A 19,424-nucleotide genomic window follows, 5' to 3' on the forward strand; every position below is an offset into this window, starting at 1 on the left:
GTTCTATCATTTTTAGTTTTCTTGATTTGTTTTAGGGAGAGACTTAATGTCCACCCTGTACTACCAATTAATTTAATGATGCCACTGTACGTGCATTATTATTATTATTATTATTATTATTATTATTATTATTATTATTATTATTATTATTATTATTATTATTATTATTATTATTATTATTATTATTATTATTATTATTATTTTCTAGATCACTAACCAAATGATTGAAACATGTAAGCAATATATAACATGTCGAGGACAGGAGACTATTTGGTCCCAGCCACGACAAGAGATGAGAGACAAGCTGCAGCATTGCATGAAGCTGAACACAGTTTATCGTAATACTTACATCACAGTCAAGAACCAACCGTTTCTTCCTGGTCAATCATCTTTCTGTTTCTCGGAAAATTACGTATTTGGGAAGTTTGACGCTTTCTGTGACAGACTGGGCAAGATTATTATCCTGTTTGACATTATTGACAATTATCATAGTTTATTTGAGCGCAGAATGGAAGGTAAGTTTCAATTAAGATAATATTAGTTCTATTAATAATTGTTTTTGTGTTCAATAGATATCATGTATTAGAATTTCAGTTATAAATTTATCGCTTTTGCCTGGCTAGATTTGATCTTTTACAATTTGATTCGTTCTGTTTTGTTCATTCGTTTGATAAAATATGAGCATGAGCCTAAAATACCCAACCATTTTCTATGTATTGGTAATATATATATATATATATATATATATATATATATATATATATGGGTATATATATAAAAATCAAAGTCACTATGTTTGTGACTTTGTACTGCCTGAACCACCCGACCAATCTCGATCAAATTTTCAGCATCGATGAGATTCGGGCCTGGGAAAGTTTTATCATTTTATTTTGACGGTGCAACTTAGGGAAGGAAGAGGGGTGAGATATATAAAAACAGTTGAAAATGACCGATATTAGTGTCAAATCCATGGTTTCCGGAGTCGCTGAGATGAACAGTGACACTTTCGATGCCGTTTAAATCCAAATTCAGCCCTTTATGTCGAAAATGAAACGTATTCTCCTCGTGCGAAGAACGGATATTCTGCTAGTCATTTATAATGCTTTGAATCTTTCTAACGATCTTATTATTATTTTTTAAATCATTATTCCAAAATCCGACTTTAAAATTGCCAACTAATTTTATAAACATAAGGAAAGCTTTGTTATGATCTTACGACTTTTATGAATTAATAAATACTGTTTAGATTTAATACATTTTAGTACACAAAACACCTAAAAAATAATTGCAGAGTATTCAAAGATTGTAGAAAATCTTAAAGTATTTTGATGTTTCTTAAACACAATTGCTTATGTAAGAAGAATAAAGGATAAGCTTCAACAATTAACATTCTACTTGCACTTTCATAATTTTGGAGCCATATTGGAGGCATATATTGTTTTAATAGGAAAATTTTTAATTAATACTAGAGTGTTGGAATCTTACTGTGTTTGTTCACAAACCATAAAAGTTATCACCGTTTTCATACATAAAAGATTTATTTTTGTAATAATTTTTAGAGACGATTTCTATCATAATGTAAAAGTATTTTTGATCTGTAGAAAATAAAACAAAAAAGTATAGATTATTGTATGCTTATCAGAATTTTATTACGTTGCTTTACTTAGTAAGTTATATCATTGACTGTAGTAATATTTGCAAAAACCAAGATTTTGTTTAAAAAATAAATAAATAAATAAACATTAAAGAAAGAATGTAATCTCAAAGAAACTCATGTAATGGTAGGTGGTTAGCTGAAAACGAATTAATTGACTGAAAGTTTTTAGTTGTTTTTTGGTGATTGTCAGAGAACCGTCCGTATTCCTAGAGCACGAAACATAAGAAAATAACAGCTTGATGGAATTTCTAATGCTAATTATTCGTCTTCAGCTCGATGTATGAAGCAATTTGATTTTAAATTTTCATAGAAGGAAGAAATTGTAATTTGTCTATTTGGAATATTGTAATATTTTAAACAAAACAAGAAAATATTCGAAGTTACCGCGGTGTTCCTGAAACCAATATTCAAGAAAATCTGCCAAAAGAGAAAATATTCTTACCAGCAAGGGCGCCGATCCTGGGGGGACCTGAGGAGGTCGGGATGGGTAACATGTGTCAAAGAAGCAGTACTTGATCCAATTTGTTTTGCATATGCCCCATTCATATCCAGTTATATCTAAAGAAACTAAAAGCGATTTTGTGTCCGTGCGTTATAGTAGTGTATGATTGAATTCCGGATATATGAAGGCCCATGAACATGCAAATTGGGCTGTTAAAATTAGTACAATACACATTAGATCGAGAACTTTTCATTTGAATCAAATTTACATGAATCCCGAGGGGACACTTTGGGAATGTACCTTGTAAGATGAGTTTCTGGTTAGTAAAAATGTATTCCTTAGAGTATCTAATTAACATATAAATAAGTGCCATAAAGGTAGCAAATGAAGCATTCATTATTAATACTTTTCTGACTAGAGAATATACTTATTTATTAAAATTAAAATAAGTCGTAACAGTTTCAGTAACTTAAGGTTATCTTCATCAGACGTTAACTAGCAGAAATATCTTCATAACATTAAATTAATATTGTTGTTCAATTGTTTCACTCTATAAATGTTAAATTTTTAATACGTAACAATCAAGTATTGTTATAATTCATTGTTTCATTTTAAATTTTTAGTATACCCTGGTAACTGATTTTTTTTTTTTTTTTTTTTTTATAATCATTCCAAATATCAGTTAATTTTGAAGTTTCCTCTCAATTCAATGTTCTATCATATAATTTTATTTTTATTGCTTCCCTTAATAATTTTTCATATCCTTGATTTTTATACTTCCATTCTTTCTGACAATCTATCCCACAACTCATGTATTTGAAGTCCATTTGTCCAGTTCATTCAACTTTCACGTCTTTTTCTCTTAATCCTTCGCGCTTCTTTCCATTTTCTTATTATTGTTCTATTCTCTTTTTCTAGACCTTGGACCTCTTCCCAATCTATATCATGTCCTGTTTCTTTTACATGTTTGTGTATAGCATTATTCTTCTTTTAAGTCTCACATCGTCCCCATGTTGTTTTACTATTTCTTTAAGCTTTTTCCCTGTTTCTCCAATGTATATCATATTACAATTTTTACACTTCACTTCATACACTACTCCTTCATCTTCTTCATTTATGTTTTTCTTCCTATTTTTCATTCTCTTAACCACTTCCAGAATTCTACGTTCTCCTTTTCTGTTGTGTGTTCACACCTCCTTTTCTTAATAAGGTTTTCAGTATCTCTGTGTTTTCTCCAATGCTCTCTATCCCATGCTATTTTCTTTCCTCCTCTTCCTTTTTTCTCTTTTCTCCTTCCTTTCCCTTTTTTCTCTTCTATTCTGTCTTTCTTTATCTTCTTTTTGTTGTACCCATTCTTTTCTAGTAGATTGTGAAACTTCTCTATGTCTTCTTTCTTTCTTTCTTCTTCCCTATATATTTCTTCTATTCTTCTCTCTATATATTTCTTATTTCTGCTAGCTAACGTTTGATGAAAATAACACTAAGTTATTGAAACTGTTGCGACTTGTTTTAATTTTAATAAATTAGTATATATCTGGTCAGAAAAGTATTAATTGTTTAAGTAATAATTCCAGAGTAGAAATGAATGAAGTTACATAAATTCTTATGTTTATAAGTAATAGTTCCAGAGTAGAAATGAATGAAGTTACATAAATTCTTATGTTTATAAGTAATAGTTCCAGAGTAGAAATGAATGAAGTTACATAAATTCTTATGTTTATAAGTAATAGTTCCAGAGTGGAAATGGATGAAGTTACATAAATTCTTATGTTTATACATGTGTTATTGACAAACATTTTATATATATATATATATATATATATATATATATATATATATATATATATATATATATATATATATATATACATTGAATCTGATAGGAAGGATTTTTTTTTCAGGTCTGCTACTTGGAGAAGGTAAGTAATGCATCTTAAAATTTAAAAATAGATGCTTCTAGTAGTTCATTATTATACCATTATCTGTAGTTGCGTATTTATTTCTTCTACAATCGCAACGCCATATACTCGCTCCATAAACATGTTCTTTTATCCACAAGTTCAAAAGTAATTGAAGAATCTTTGTACAGTTTTCCTTAGCGTAGAAAGTATGTAATTCTTTTAGTTACCAACAACTGTTCAAATTCTTAACTCAATTTAAATTTATATATATATATATATATATATATATATATATATATATATATATATATATATATATATATATATATATATAAAGAATGTGCACGTACTTGTGAAGTCAAGAGCTCTGCTTTTGTGATTCTATAATGATATTCATTTATTTTCTGATTTTACAATAAATATTCAATTATCAAAAAAATAAAAAATAAAATAAAATAGTTTCAGTACCTGAAGAATAATTCTCACCTCTGCTCTTAACTGTTTGTTGAAATGGAAAGATCTATAACTCCGGCTTTCAATATTATATTTCTATAACTCTTTGTTCAAATGGAAAATGATAGATCTATAACTCTCGCTTTTAATAGTGGATTACTGTAGTTTGAAAGTCTACTGTACTTTCACACGTAAATGGAAGCTCACTTTTTTTCTAAACTTTTGAAGAAAATGTTTAAACTGTTGTGTCATAACGTATATCGCATACATGAGAACAGTCCAGGAGGAGGAACTAACTTTATATAACAATTTCTTAACTTCAAAATCGCTTTATGTCTTTCTCTCTCTCTCTCTCTCTCTAGACCATGTTGAGAGCACTGCTTTATCAGTAGTCGTGAACACCAGGTTCAGAATACCTATCCCGATGAAAAATTTGTAATGCTTGTCATGGTACAGCAAAGGAAATATAACTTAATATATTGTATATCTTTATGAAATATGAAAAAAATGAAATCTTTGAGTTTTACGTCCCACGGTTATGCCGGCTAGGCTAAAGGAGACGGTGATTATGAGAGATGAGTGAAATGGTGGAATGAAGAAAGTGGGAGGAAACGGGAGAACCCCGAGAAAACCCACGAGCACGGTGTTTGTCCACCACAAAGTTCACTTGGCGGGGGCTTTATGAAATATGGCAACTATAGATAATGAACTGTATGTATCTGTTTTCAGCTCTTGACGAAGTCATAAAGTTGTTCGAAGAAGCCCTAGGTCTCATAATGGACAAGGAATATGACTATTTGGACCAACGTAACAGATCATTTGATCTGGATTTTGATAATTTTATTGACAGCACGAACCAGTTAAAAGGAAGAATTAGCGCTATAATTGAGAAAAATTTTGCCAGTGTCTGGGAGAGTCCACAAGGTGTTCGATTCTTAACGCGTTTTGAAAAGGTAAGTTTAGTTTAATTTGATTTATAAAGAATAAAATTTTGAGTAAATTAGAGTTATTGTTAACATAAATTAGAGTTATTGTTAACATTACATTTTTATTTTATTATTTATTATTTTATTTATTTATTTATTTATTTATTTATTTATTTGTTTGTTTGTTTGTTTGTTTGTTTGTTTATCTTTTATCTGCTTTATTTTATTTGTTAGTTTATTTTTGTTCGTATGTAAGAGGCTAATAATTTAGCTTGATAATCGAAAAGTTCTTTCTTTCCTCTATACATTTATTCCAAAATGTTCTCAGTACTTTTTGGTTCTAATCTTCGGTTTTATCTACTCCCTTCAACATCGACATTTTATTTATTTATTTATTTTAGTAATATAATACAGTAGTTTATTCACGATAAAAATAGTCTTTCTTCAGACACTTTCCTGTCTAGTAAACCTCCTTTCTCCACCACTAATTGTATTTGATGTGACGGTTACAGAGCGCAACGATGGTCCAGCAATGTAGTTTCTACTGTAGATAACTTCTGCGTAGAATGGGAAGGGGAATGTCTCGCCATACTGCTTTGGCAACTTTCCGAAGACCTTTCAAGGAACGGGCACGGTGTTGAGTAAGTGCTTGTGTGAGTAGTCCAAATCCACAGCACTCCATTGGTAAGGGGTCCAGGAATTTTATATGGATGGACGAAAATGGTATCACTCGAATTCCCATCTCTTCCGCCTTCCTTACGTAGAACGACTGGGATGATCACGCAGTATGGCTTGTCCTTGGAGATACATACATTTGTGGCCTCGTAACCGTACAGATGGGGATGTATGTGTCATACAGAGTTTCCATTACGTTATCCTGGAAGTAAGCTGCATTGGGTTTGGTGTCGGAAGACACTTCGACGAGTGAAATAATTCCCCGACAACTATAATATATTATTACCAGAAATCCCTTAGAAGCCTTTTCCTTGCACTGCAGCGCAAAATCAGAACCGCACTTATGGTCTATTTAACGGGAGAAAAAGGGGTATGAACTCTTAATCTCATCTGGGTAGAGCCACCCCTCATTTAGGACACATACCCATTTTCACTTGTCCCCTGCAAGGTCATACTGTTTTCTGGCATTTGTGAAACTCTCTTGGATGTGGCACTTTGCGGGGCAGTGTCCGCGCTCTTCCAGTGTAAGTTTCTTCCGAATGATGTAAATTGTGCTTTCGAGATACTGTATCGTATGGCCAAACTTCTCTGTGTTGTGCGATTGTCTTATGTCATTGCTCTTTTAATAGTGCACACAGTATTGAATCCGAGCGAGCTGGGGTCGTGATCTCTTCACAATTTCCGGCCTACCACGTAACGCTGGGCTTGTTGGACACATCGTCGGATGATAAGACCCACACCAGCTTTGCTGACAAATAAACCCTTTTCTTCGCACCGTTTCACAATTGCTAAGTGAGTGGCGGAAAGTACACAATTAAACCACTCCCGGAAAGCTATTATTTTTACCTTCACCTTACCATGAATCGTGCTCAACGGATACTGTTTTCAAGTACAGTCCCTAGTGGAACCAGCTATATATCTCGACAGAGAGTCAGTTAAATGCGTTGTTCGAGAGGGTCAGTGAGTTGTTTTAATCGTAGGTATCCTTGACTTCATTTGAGCATTTCATATGTCTTTTTCTTCGCTCTTCTTTTTCTTTCAATAGAGAATCTCAAAATTTTCTTTCTAACTGTTTCTTTCCCATTCTTTTTTTAAAATTAGTTTTATTTCTAATTTGTTGGGAAGTTGGAAAACGTTGCTATGCAGCTTTAGTCTGTGATGTGATATGTCATATTGATGTTCTGTTAGTTACGAAGTGATTAGCTTCTCTTGACAAACATCGTTACGGAGTTTTACCATTAAAATAAAGGTTTTTCCTGATTATATCTGTCTTTAATTTGATTAAAGATTTCATGAGTGAAATAAGTGTTTAACATAATTCATACTTCATATTTCCATTAATAGCATTATTTAAGTATAGCAGAATATAATAATTTATTTTACTTTAACCTCTAAGCTTTTTTTTTTTTTTTTTTTTTTTTTAATAAATTTCACATCTTCTTATAACTCTCTCATAGTTTCCAATGTTGTGTTAGTATTCGATTCAGTTCCAGAGATCTTTCTTACAAAATATTGAACTGTAATATGTCCCAGTGAATTGAAGGAAATCTTATTACTTCACTATGCCCAACCATAGTTAAAGTCACAACACAGACAGCGAAACTAATTGTGCATTTAGTGATCGTGAATAGCAACTAAATTATAAAGTGAAAGTGAGAACAATGATATTCATAAAAAAAACATATGAAAACAAATATCAGTACCACAGATCCATCTGAGTTTAGAAATACAGAATATTTGATTACATTAATTTATGTAACATTATATGTAGCGCCATATATATCTTTGTCTTAATGGGCAAGGCATATAAAATAACAGGTAGCTCCAGTTCGCATTTAGCGTTCTGATTGGCTCCCTCTCCGTGACGTCTTGTGGGGGAATTTTTGCGTGTGCAGTATTTCACTTGTTCTTTTAAACGATATCTCGCGATTTCCAAGGACTTTATAAAATAATCTGCCCATATGTATCTTCATCCTAGTAGGTAACTGAATGACCGCCATGTATGTTTGCTCAAAACACTGCTATCTTCATTTGTAGACATGTAGTGTGTCTGTCTTTTATTTTTATTTAAGTCGTTACTTCAGATTTATATTATACAATGGATACATGCTGCACGTATGGGTGTACAAATAGAAGTGAGAAGAAATTACCCGTAATAACCTTTCACAGATAGGAACATCACCAATCATAGGATATGTATGGCTGTGACGTATGAGTTCACGATTTTGTGATATGGACAGATAATCTATTTTATAACATCCTTGGCGATACCTCCACGTGACGTCACCGACCGCAAAGGATCCTGGGAAAAATGAGAGCAGAAAGTCTGAATTGAGCGTCCCCTGCTTAATGGGAATCAAAGTTAAATAATTTAATTAATTTGTTCACTGCGTGGATTATTCACATACACTGTATTTTATCTAGATGTCGAAGCGCTAATCAAGTTCGTAAATATTTGTATTAAAAATAATAAGAAAACGGGGCAAAATTGATTTCGTTTATTTTACCAATACATATATGATTCACATATTCTGTAACTTCATCCATATTGACCCTGGAGCTATTACTTAAATAATTAATATTTTTCTGACCAGAGTACATACTTATTTATTAAAATTGAAATAAGTCGTAACAGTTTCAATAACTTATCTTTATCAGACGGTAACTGGCAGAAATATATTCATATCATTAAAAATGATTAATGTTGTATAATTTTAATTGTTTCACATTATACTTTTAAAATTTTAATATGTAACAATCAGGTAAATATAAAATATAAAAGTGGGAGGGGAGCAAATAGAACAAGTGGCTAGTTTTCGATATCTGGTTAGTATTCTTAGTAATGACATGAAGTGCGAACGTGAAATAAAAGCAAGGATAGGAATGGCGAAAGAAGCCTTTAGGAGGAAGAAAAGTCTGTTTTGTGGGACCTTAAATAGAGAGTTGAGAAAAAGACTCATAAAATGCTTCGTGTGGAGTGTTGTACTGTATGGGGCGGAAACGTGAACATTACGTAAAAGTGATGAAAAACGAGTGGAAGCATTCGAAATGTGGGTGTGGAGAAGGATGGAAAGAATTAATTGGGTCGAGCGGAAAACGAATGAGAGAGTGTTAGAAGTGGTGGTTGAGAAAAGAACACTTTTAGATATTATTAAGAAGAGGAAGAGAAACTGGTTGGGGCATTGCCTAAGAAGAAATTGTATCATGAGGGACGTCATAGAGAGTATGGTGGTGGTGGAAGAGAGGCAGAGAGCGAAGGAGACTACAATTAATGGATGATATAAAAACAGAAAGATCATACGTGAAGACGAAGAGGTTAGCGGAGGACCGTGGAGCATGGAAGCTTCTCAGCTCCTGCAAGGGACCTGCCAGTAAGGGCAGAATACTTATGATGATGATGACAATCAGGTATTGTTATAAGTTATTGTTTCATTTTAAATTTTTTAGTGTAATAGTTTTTTATGATCATTATTATTTTCACTTTTTCTTTTATTGTTATTATTTTAATAAATTATTCCAAATATGAGTTAATTTTTGAAATTTCTCTCTATTCAGTATTCTCTAACATAATTTTATTTCTATTACTTCTCTTAATAATTTCTCATATCCGTGATTTTTATCCTTCAATTCCTTCTAACAATCTATCCCATAATTCATGTATTAGAAGTACATTTGCCCAATTCATTTTTAACTTGAGAATTATTAAGGGAAGCAATAAAAATAAAATTATATGATAAAAAAATTGAATTGCGAGAAACTTCAAAATTAACTGATATTTGGAATAAGTTATTAAAATAATAATAATAAAAGTAAAAATGATCATAAAAAACTGTTATACTAAAAAAATTTAAAATGAAACAGTAATTTATAACAGTACATGATTGTTACATATTAAAAATTTAAAATTATAAGATGAAACAATTAAAATTATACAACAATAATAGTTTTTAATGTTATGAAGATATTTCTGCCAGTTAACGTCTGATGAAGATAACGCTAAGTTGTTGAAATATTACGACTTATTTCATTTTAATAAATAAGTATATACTCTGGTCAGAATAGTATTAATTAATTAAACATGTTCTGTATTTTACCTAGATCTGTAGATATCATAAGTTTCATGAAGATTTATGAAAGATATAATTAGAAAGCTGGACAAAACTGATTTCACTCGATTGTCCAACACATGTATTCAATGGATTTTTGCTACGAAATAAAGCGATTTGCATAATGATCCATTGAGTTTCTGAAGATACGTTGATTAGATTATAGAATTTTATAGCAGGTAAAAACCTATCTTAAAACCATAGATTTCATGAAAGAAAAAAGGAACACCTTATAATATGAAACAGCCAATTTGATTCAATATTTTGGTTTTAAGCAATTTGTAGTAAATAGTATCCAGATCATCTAAATTGTGTGCAATTAAGCATAAATGTAATATAGCTATGATTAATGTGTAATATAGCCCCTGAAGTTGGACATCCATTAATTTTGTGTACCTTTCCTGGAACCGAAGAAAACACTAGCTTGTTATTATTTAAGCCAAGCTTCTACCTTGGACATCCTTGTAGGCTTAATTAGTTAAGGGAAGCGTACGGAAATTGACTACATACATTTGATGATGTCTCGAGTTCTAGGCGAAATCGAGCCCACTATTATGAACGGGCACACCAAACACGTACCAGGACGCAGCGTTCATGTAAGAAAACAATAGAACAAAATGAGAAACAATTTTAAAAAATAATAACTAAAGTTACAATAAATATGGTAATTACGAAAAATATAAGACATGTCCCTTACTGTAAATTTAATTCATCTCTGTACTATTAATAAAGTACTCTTATCAGCACCGAGAGTGCAGGATGGGTGTGTTTTGGCTCTGTACAAATCAATGCAAGCAACCTGACCTAAAAGATGAGTGACGAATGCTTGCTTGTAATAGGATCATACGACATTCTGATCTCCTCCAAAACTGGCATGCCATTGTTGTAAGAGCTGAAAGGTACTGTTGATGGTGCTGTTGATGTCAAACATGGTCCTGGGCTGTATATTTCAATAATTGAAGTAAGTTTGTAGTAGTGATGTCTGTTAATGAATCTCGAACTTCAATATGAAAGTACATGCATCAAATATGACACAAAATATTGTAATAAATTTTCTACAACAATGATTTACTGTATAGTTCTAACAATTTTCTTTCTCCTTTTCTATTTTTGTAGATCAGCAAACATATCCCTTTAACCAGAATGGAGGAAAAGTACGATTTGATTCTCCGTTACTGTGAAAGAGAGGTGGAAAGGATTCTTAAACTCTTTAAGAAGGAAAAAGATAATCCTCCACTTGCAAGAAATTTTCCACCCATTGCAGGTAAGATTATTTACACTACATTACTACTTAGTCATCTATTTCTTATATAATAAGAACACAGTATAAATCTGTGATAGCATTATAGTCAGTTTTCATCAAATACTTCAGTATTAGTTTCATGATGAGAGTATACTTCAGTGTCAGTTTCATGATAAGAGTATACTTCAGTATCAGTTTCACGCTGAAACTATATGAGTGAATCATAAAAATGCGAGATACAAAGTAGGATTATTCTTATGGTAAGATATACGCCACGTTCAGTGCACAAGAGAATCAAGTCAACTTTTTCGTCATTTTGGACAAGCTCCTTTCAGAGCTTAGAATATTCATATCCAGCTATTGTAAATAAACCTTATTCCGTGGCTTGGACCTAAAAGGGCCAATGTCGCTTTTTGAAAAAAAAAAAAAAAAAAAGAGATGTTCGTCAAATTTTAACGCCTATAAATGGATATTTTATTGTTCAAGAAAAGCAAATGTTAATATGAATGGTATATATTCCAAACTATTTCGTGTTGACATTTGCTTTTCTTGCACAAGAAACTATCCATTTATAGGCGTTAAAATTTGGCGGACATTTCATTTTTACCAAAAATGAAAAAAAAAAAGAGATGTTCGTCAAATTTTAACGCCTATAAATGGATATTTTATTGTTCAAGAAAAGCAAATGTTAATATGAATGGTATATATTCCAAACTATTTCGTGTTGACATTTGCTTTTCTTGCACAAGAAACTATCCATTTATAGGCGTTAAAATTTGGCGGACATTTCATTTTTACCAAAAAGTGACATTGGCCCTTTTAGATCCAAGCCACACATACACACACACACACTCATATATATATATATATATATATATATATATATATATATATATATATATGGGGTGTCACATTTTAATCTTTCCACGGAAACATCTCGAAACAAAAGGTCAAACAGGAAATGCCATGGGCACATCGAATGGTGTTGTCGCAGTGCCTCCCAGGGCCGCCCTTTATAGGAGCCCAGGGCCCATCTTTAAAATTTTAAATGGCCGTTAACTTTCCACATCTTTGCCTACTAATCCGCGATTTATGCATAAGACAACTGCACGTCATAAAATAAAGTTATTTCACGTCAATTCTCGTTCCATCCTCGTGAGGAAAGGGGACTGAAGAAGAAGAAACACCTCTGACGTGACAGGTGAGGAGACTCACAAAGAAAAAGCCCTGGATATGACATGCAAGAAGACACAGAGGGCAAATAATCGAACCAATATCGTACAGATGACGGCTGAACAAAACTAACGTTTATACACATTATTCTAAAAACTGCATTGTTGGACAATTTTGTTTCGAATTTTAGTCGATTCATTTTTGCATGAAATCATCGCCTGCAATACAAATGCAAGGTACCATTTAATACGAATTTTACCTAATTTTTCTTATTTCTTAAAAAAAAAAAACATTTCAGATAATTTGGTTGCTTAGATTCAATTTACAAAGCCTAATGTTCTAATTTGAAATTTCACCGTTTCTTCCCACTTCACCCATTTACGGAGCGAGTTGCAGCGATAATATTCTAGAAATTAGATTTCCTCCTTTGCATTATGCCATTTTTACTCTAATCATCTTTTCCACTGTTGCAACATTCTCGAGCCGGGAAATGATAAATACCTTCTGTGATTTCCTATTCGAATTTTTCTTCTGTTCATTTATCTTTAACCATTTTCATTCTATGGACTCTGGAAGTTTTACCTGATACAAGTAACATGTCTTCGTGGTCATTTTGAAAACAGTGACCCATATGAAAAAATCTTTTGCCACGACACTCTTTATTTTAAAGATCTATCGAACGAGGTATCACTCGCCCCATGTTGCCATTTAAAATTTTAAAATTGGACCCTAGCCCCCCATGAAGGGTGGACCTGGGGGGCACCCGCAACAACACCATTCTATTTAACCATGTCATTTCCTTTCTGAGTTTATGTTCGGCTATTTATTTTCAGCCGTTTTCATATTATTGGTACTGGACGTTTCATCTTATATAGGCGCCATGTCTTGGTAACTATTTTGAATACGGTGACCGATATAAAAAAATCTCTTGCTACAACGCTGTTTATTTGTTAAAGATCTATCGAATGAGGTATCACTCGCCCCATGTTGCAGTTTCAAATTTTGAAGTTGGGCCCTGGGCCCCCGTGAAGACAGCCCTGGGGGCAACACGACAACACCATTCGATATGCCTCATGGCATTTCGTGTTTGAGTTTTTGTTCGGTTCATTTATGCTCAACCATTTTCGAGATATTTCCGTGGAAAAATTAAAATGGGCCATCCTTATATATATACACAGGGTGTTACAAAAATTTGCCACAATGTTTTCGATACAGATTCCTCACATCAAAATAAAAAAAAAAAAAAAAAGTTCATATGGACATGTGGTCGGAAGTGCATAGTTTCATAGTTAGAGGGTGCCAAAAATGTGAAAAGAATTTTAGAAGTCCATAGTTGCACAACTAAAGAACTGATTGTAGTCGGATCAAGACATCACTGAGAAACTAGTATGTGAACTATCCCAATATCCATCTTGCAGAATCTCCGGTACGAGCACAATCATTTTTTAGAAATGCTGTTTGGGAGAACTTGACCACTCTCCACTTACTTCTCTAAAACTTGGTGTGCAAGTATTGGATCAGTCTTAAACATGGATATTTGGATAGTTCACATACCACTTCCTCAGTGATGTCTTGTTCCGACTACGATAGGTCCCATAGTAGTGGAGCTAAGAACTTTTAAAATTTACTTATTTCACGCTTTCGGTACCCTTCAACTCCGAAACTATCCACGTTTGAGCACAGGTCCGTCAGAACTTTTTTTCTTATTTTAAAGTGAGGAATCTGTTCTCAAAATATTATGACACATTTTTGTAACACCCTGTATATATATAGGGTGTTACAAAACAACACCGACAACGTTTGGGAGGCGATTCCTGACAACAAGATAAAACAGAAAGTATAGACCAAAATGGGTGCACAAATGCTTCATTTCGGAGTTATAGGCTACCAAAAACAAAAAAATGAACTTTAAAAATTCATAACTCCAAAACTATGGGACCTACCGTAGTCGGGTCAAGACTTAACTTAGGAACTAATATGTGACCTATCCAAATATCCAAGTTTCAGAATCCTGCGGTACTTCCACAACAATTTTTATAGAGGTAGTTGGTAAGTACTTCAGATTATATGCCCGTAGCCAAACTCCCTCTATAAAAATTGTTACGTAAGTATTTTAGGATTGTGAAACATGTATTTTTGGATAGGTCACATATTAATTGTAGTTCCTAAGTGAAGTCTTGACCCGACTACAGTAGGCCCCATAGTTTTGGAGCTATGGACCTTTAGATTCATTTTTTTTTTTAAATGTTTTTGGTAGCCTATAACTCCGAAACGAAGCATTTGCGCACCCAGGTTGGTCTATACTTTTTTGTTTTATCTTGGTGTCAGGAATCCCCTCCCAAACGTCGTCGCTGTTGTTTGAGTTAACTTTTCCATGTATTTATTTTACAAACCCTTTTTTTTAAATCTTTTTCTCACAACTTGATTCCTTTGTGCTCTAACGCCGTATATTTTACTTAGTCTACTTATTATGCTTTTATTTAAATTCATACAAAATGGATTGTGATTTACAAGAAGACAGTTTTCATAAAGTAAAAATACGTTTTTAAAAAATCTGTAAGTTTTTTATTTGTTGCTCTTCTAGGACGAATTAAGTGGGTCCGATCACTTCACAGCCATTTAGAAGATTTAGTGGAAAGTGTCACTGCACATCATGAACTAAAGATGTTACCAGCTACAGCGGAAGTAGTTCGAAAATTTAATACAGCAACATCAGTTCTCAACAATTATGAAACAGATATTATAAATATATGGGTAAATCAACAGGTTTGTGAACACCTATAATTTGTAGTTTTATCTATTTTGTTTCTGAAATAACAAAAAAAAAAAAAAAAATCTGGTCGTCGAACTGGGAACATCGATCTCCCAGTTAGCGAATGATTGCTTTCTCAATTCAGCTAGCAGTGAAGCAACTAGTTTTTCTTTTTTTTTTTTTTTTCGCTATATTTTATCTGTGCCTGTTATTTTATAGTGTTAATAAAATAATTTAAATTTGAATAGCACTTAAAACTTTCTCAAGAAATTGAATAGTTTTGTTGTTGTTGTTGTTGTTAAAAGGGCGTATGTGCAATAAAAAAAAGTCGGAAATGACAAAAACTGTTTTCTTACGAGACGGTTTGATTTATGAAAAAAAAGAAAAATGCTTTTTTCAAAAAACACATGTCCTTTTAACACAAATTGTCACATCTACCTCTAAAGTATTCACTTCTTTAAAAAAGTTAAAATTGTGAAAAATGTCACTCAATTATTATTGGGTTATTTTCCAACTTGACAATAAACGGATGGTCTCTTGAGGAATAACACACCAAACCACAAGAAACCAAATGGGATTGTAGCTGATAGCTCAGTTGGAGAGTAATAACTCACAAGGGAACATCTTTTGGGATAGTAGCATTGCCCAATCAAACAATGCACAATCGATAGAAGAGTGAAGAAAAGTAAGAAATCCAAAATTTAACTGGCCGACACCAAAACACAAAAGATACAGGGGAAAGAAGGATCTAGAATCATTTGAAGATAGCAATGTAGAAGATACACTGACGCAGAAAGAACTTCAAAATGATTAAAGTAATCAAAATGACATTTACACAACAGTGTAGTAAGCAAACATTTTGCCCACAGTCATGCTCAATAACATCATATGTAATGCAGTGTTGCCAACGGAGCACAAAATGAAGTTTTGTTAAATGGCACGGAACACAAATTATAACATCAAGAAAATCTGACTATGAGTAGAACCATACCTGTGAAGTCTCGATGTACAGTCTTGATGTACCAATTTTCCAAAAGTTTTTACCGAAACCACTTTCGGTGAAAACCGAAACCGGTTTTTGGAGAAAACCGAAATGTCGATTTTTCGGATTTCTGTTTTTCTAGAAGCCAGTTTCCGGTTTATATATATATATATATATATATATATATATATATATATATATATATATATATATATATATATATATAAAGAAAGAAACAGTTTTGCCCATCGCTAGCAGAAATTAGTCATTTCCGCTTTAACATTTAACGTTATAGACAAAAAAAAGGTAAGAGTTAGGGATAAGCTGTTTTCTTGAATCGATTCAACATTTCAAGAAAAGATTCTATCGTTACCTGTAGATTCTACCGTTATCGTAGGTAGAAGTTTACCACTACTTTCGGTCACCTTTAGAAATGAAATCTTTGAGTTTTACGTCCCACGGTTATGCCGGTTAGGCTATAGGAGACGGTGATGATGAATAATGAATGAAATGGTGGAATGAAGAAAGTGGGAGGAAACGGGAGAACCCCGAGAAAACCCACGCACACGGTGTTTGTCCACCACAAAGTTCACTTGGCGGGGGCTGCGATCGAACCCGGGACTCCAAGCACCAGAGGTGAACGCTCTACCACTGAGCCACCGCGACCCCACGGTCACCTTTGGATTTAATTAGAGCAAAAACGGTAAGAGAAAGTGACAACGGGTTCCGTCTCTTCTATTAACCCTCTATTCAAACCAGAAATGGTAGAAATTAATTAGTTCCGGGTAGAAATTAATCAGTGCTATTCATCAGAGGATATAAACGGTCATGTATAGCAAGAATGCCGATTCTCCCCCCCCCCCCCCAAAGCTCATGTGGACTCCCGCATTGTATTTATGAATATACAATATTTAGCATAATTTGAATGCAATTTGTCTTAAAATCCTCACATATGCCTTCTGCATTTGGTTGCCCCCCCCCCTTCAAATTTACACAGAAATTGGCGCCCTTGATGTGTAGTGAGAAGTGGTTTTGAAAAATCGAATTTACGTTCCAAAAGTAGATTCCACCCTTCTCCTTCCACTGAAACCTGAAATACTAGGAATTTAGTTTCAGTTTCAATATTGATTCGGCGTCTCAAAAATAAATTTTGACTTGACTTTTAACTATCAATTTGAAAGAGGTGGAAATAGTAGATTTCTAGGTTCAACTGTGATCACAATAGTAAAAAAAAAGGTGGGATTTACCTGTATTTTATTTATTGAACAAATTCCCAGATACAGCATAATTTTGCCATTGTATACAAGGAAATGTTAACAAACAAGAAAGAAAATTAGAAAGGATAAAAATAATATCAACAATAATGTCAACAAAGAGTGCAAAAGTAATATTATTTGGCCAACACGCATTTAATTACTCTGTCAAATGTCGGGTAGCTCGAAAAAATAAAATGTCCACATCTATTGTTAGATGATTATACGAGGGGCATACTGAAAGTTATGAGCAACATTTTCACAACCGTAATCTTTTGTTGTAAGTGAAACCGAGAGTATAATCTCAATCTTCAGACCTTTCTTTCTTTCCAGACGTTGACGCTGTTTGTCGCTTTCACGTGACCACAGGCAGGATTTCCAAAACGGCAGGCAGCGATATTTCGTTTCGACAGCGTACTGTGATTGAATTCCTGGTTAAAGAGGACCAATCGGCGTCTGAAATTCACCGCAGAGTACAGCGTGCCTATGGAGATGTGTGCATAGGTGCCAGCAGTGTTAGGAGATGGGCGAAATATTTTAAGGATGGAAATACGAGTATCGAAGATGAGCTTCGCAGTGGGCACCCTCGAACTGTCTTAGGGGAGATAGGCGTATCACTGTGAATAAAATCGCTGCAAAACTTGGTGTTGGACATAGTGCGGTGCAAGAAATGATTCACAGCTTACGTTATCAGAAGGTTTGTGCCCGTTGGGTTCCACGTTTATTTACCGAGGATTACAAACGTCAGAGACTAACCATTGCCCAAACCCTTCTTGAGAAATGTCGAAATGAAAGTGATGACTTTTTAACGAGTATTGTGACTAGAGATGAAAGCTGGCTCCATTATTATGAACCTGACACACAACGACAGAGTATGGAATGGCACCACTTGAATTCATCACCGAAGAAGAAAGCGAAGACAGTGCAATCGGTAGGGAAAGTTATGAGGAGCGTCTTGTGGGGTTCACAGGGTTGCATTCTGGTTGATTTTCTTGAGCCTGAACAAACCATAAATTCTCCCCACTACATCCAGACACTTTTGAAGCTCTGTCGTGCCTTAGGTAATAAACGTCTTGGAAAGATCATCATTCAACAGAATAATGCGCGTTCGCATACTGCATGTGCCATTATGGAGCACATGAGGAGATTTGGGTGGGAAACACTTCCACATCTTGCCTACAATCCCGGCATGGCACCTTCCGACTACTAACGCTTCGGTTTTGTGAAGGGACAGATGCGAGGCCATCGCTACGAGAACTGGAGGATATTCGGCAAGCAGTGCGTCAGTGTCTGCAGGCAACTGGAATGAAACTCTATTGCAAGGGTATTTTCAAACTTGCAGAACGATGGGGAAAATGTGTGCAAAAAAACGGAAAGTATGTGGGAAAGTGAAAGAAAAGTCTGTAGATTAGGTGATATATTTGGTTTCACTTACAAATAAAGATTACGGTTGTGAAAAATGTTGCTCACGACATTCACTACGCTTCTCGTATTAGTTTGGTATTCTGTGAGTCTAGGGCGGACAAGATGGAATAAGTGGGTATTCCGGGTTATGCGGGAAAGGACACGTAAGGATAATTCTTGAAGTAGGGTTTCCGATCATAAGTTTCCCATTAATTATCTTATGAAGAAATTTCAGGTCAGAGTTATATCTGTGTTCTCCCGGAGTCTGGATATTAAGGTGTCGCAAGAGTACCTCCTTAAGTAATATTCGAAGTGCGGGAACACGAAAGCGTACTATAACAATAGAGAAATTGAGAACAGAATCAAGTCTAGAGAGATATGTAAGTGCAGCCATGGCCCATATGGGAGAGCAGTATTCTGTCTTGGGCGCTATTAGAGTTTTATAGAATGTTGGCTA

The 19,424-nt window shown here is 33.8% G+C and overlaps 2 protein-coding genes across 2 annotated transcripts in view; both read left to right on the top strand.

Moving 5' to 3' along the window:
- The first annotated feature begins 218 nt into the window (after positions 1 to 218).
- On the top strand, positions 219 to 18,186 carry LOC145689140 (dynein axonemal heavy chain 5-like). Its single transcript, XM_081763272.1, has 6 exons — positions 219 to 515; positions 4,001 to 4,018; positions 5,183 to 5,406; positions 11,277 to 11,424; positions 15,161 to 15,346; positions 17,897 to 18,186. Exons 1-6 carry the CDS (start codon positions 221 to 223, stop codon positions 18,184 to 18,186), a joined length of 1,161 nt encoding a protein of 386 aa, XP_081619398.1. The 5' UTR covers positions 219 to 220.
- Positions 18,187 to 18,233: 47 nt separating this feature from the next.
- Positions 18,234 to 19,424, top strand: part of LOC145689142 (dynein axonemal heavy chain 5-like) — an 85,074-nt gene continuing 83,883 nt past the window's right edge. Inside the window, exon 1 of the mRNA XM_081763273.1 lies at positions 18,234 to 18,260. Coding sequence (XP_081619399.1) covers positions 18,234 to 18,260 — 27 coding nt within the window. The remainder of the gene's footprint in view (positions 18,261 to 19,424) is intronic.

The sequence above is a fragment of the Thermobia domestica genome, chromosome 7 (genome assembly GCF_964235325.1).
Source record: "Thermobia domestica chromosome 7, izTheDome1.hap1.1, whole genome shotgun sequence".
Classification (NCBI taxonomy): Eukaryota; Metazoa; Arthropoda; class Insecta; order Zygentoma; family Lepismatidae; genus Thermobia; species Thermobia domestica.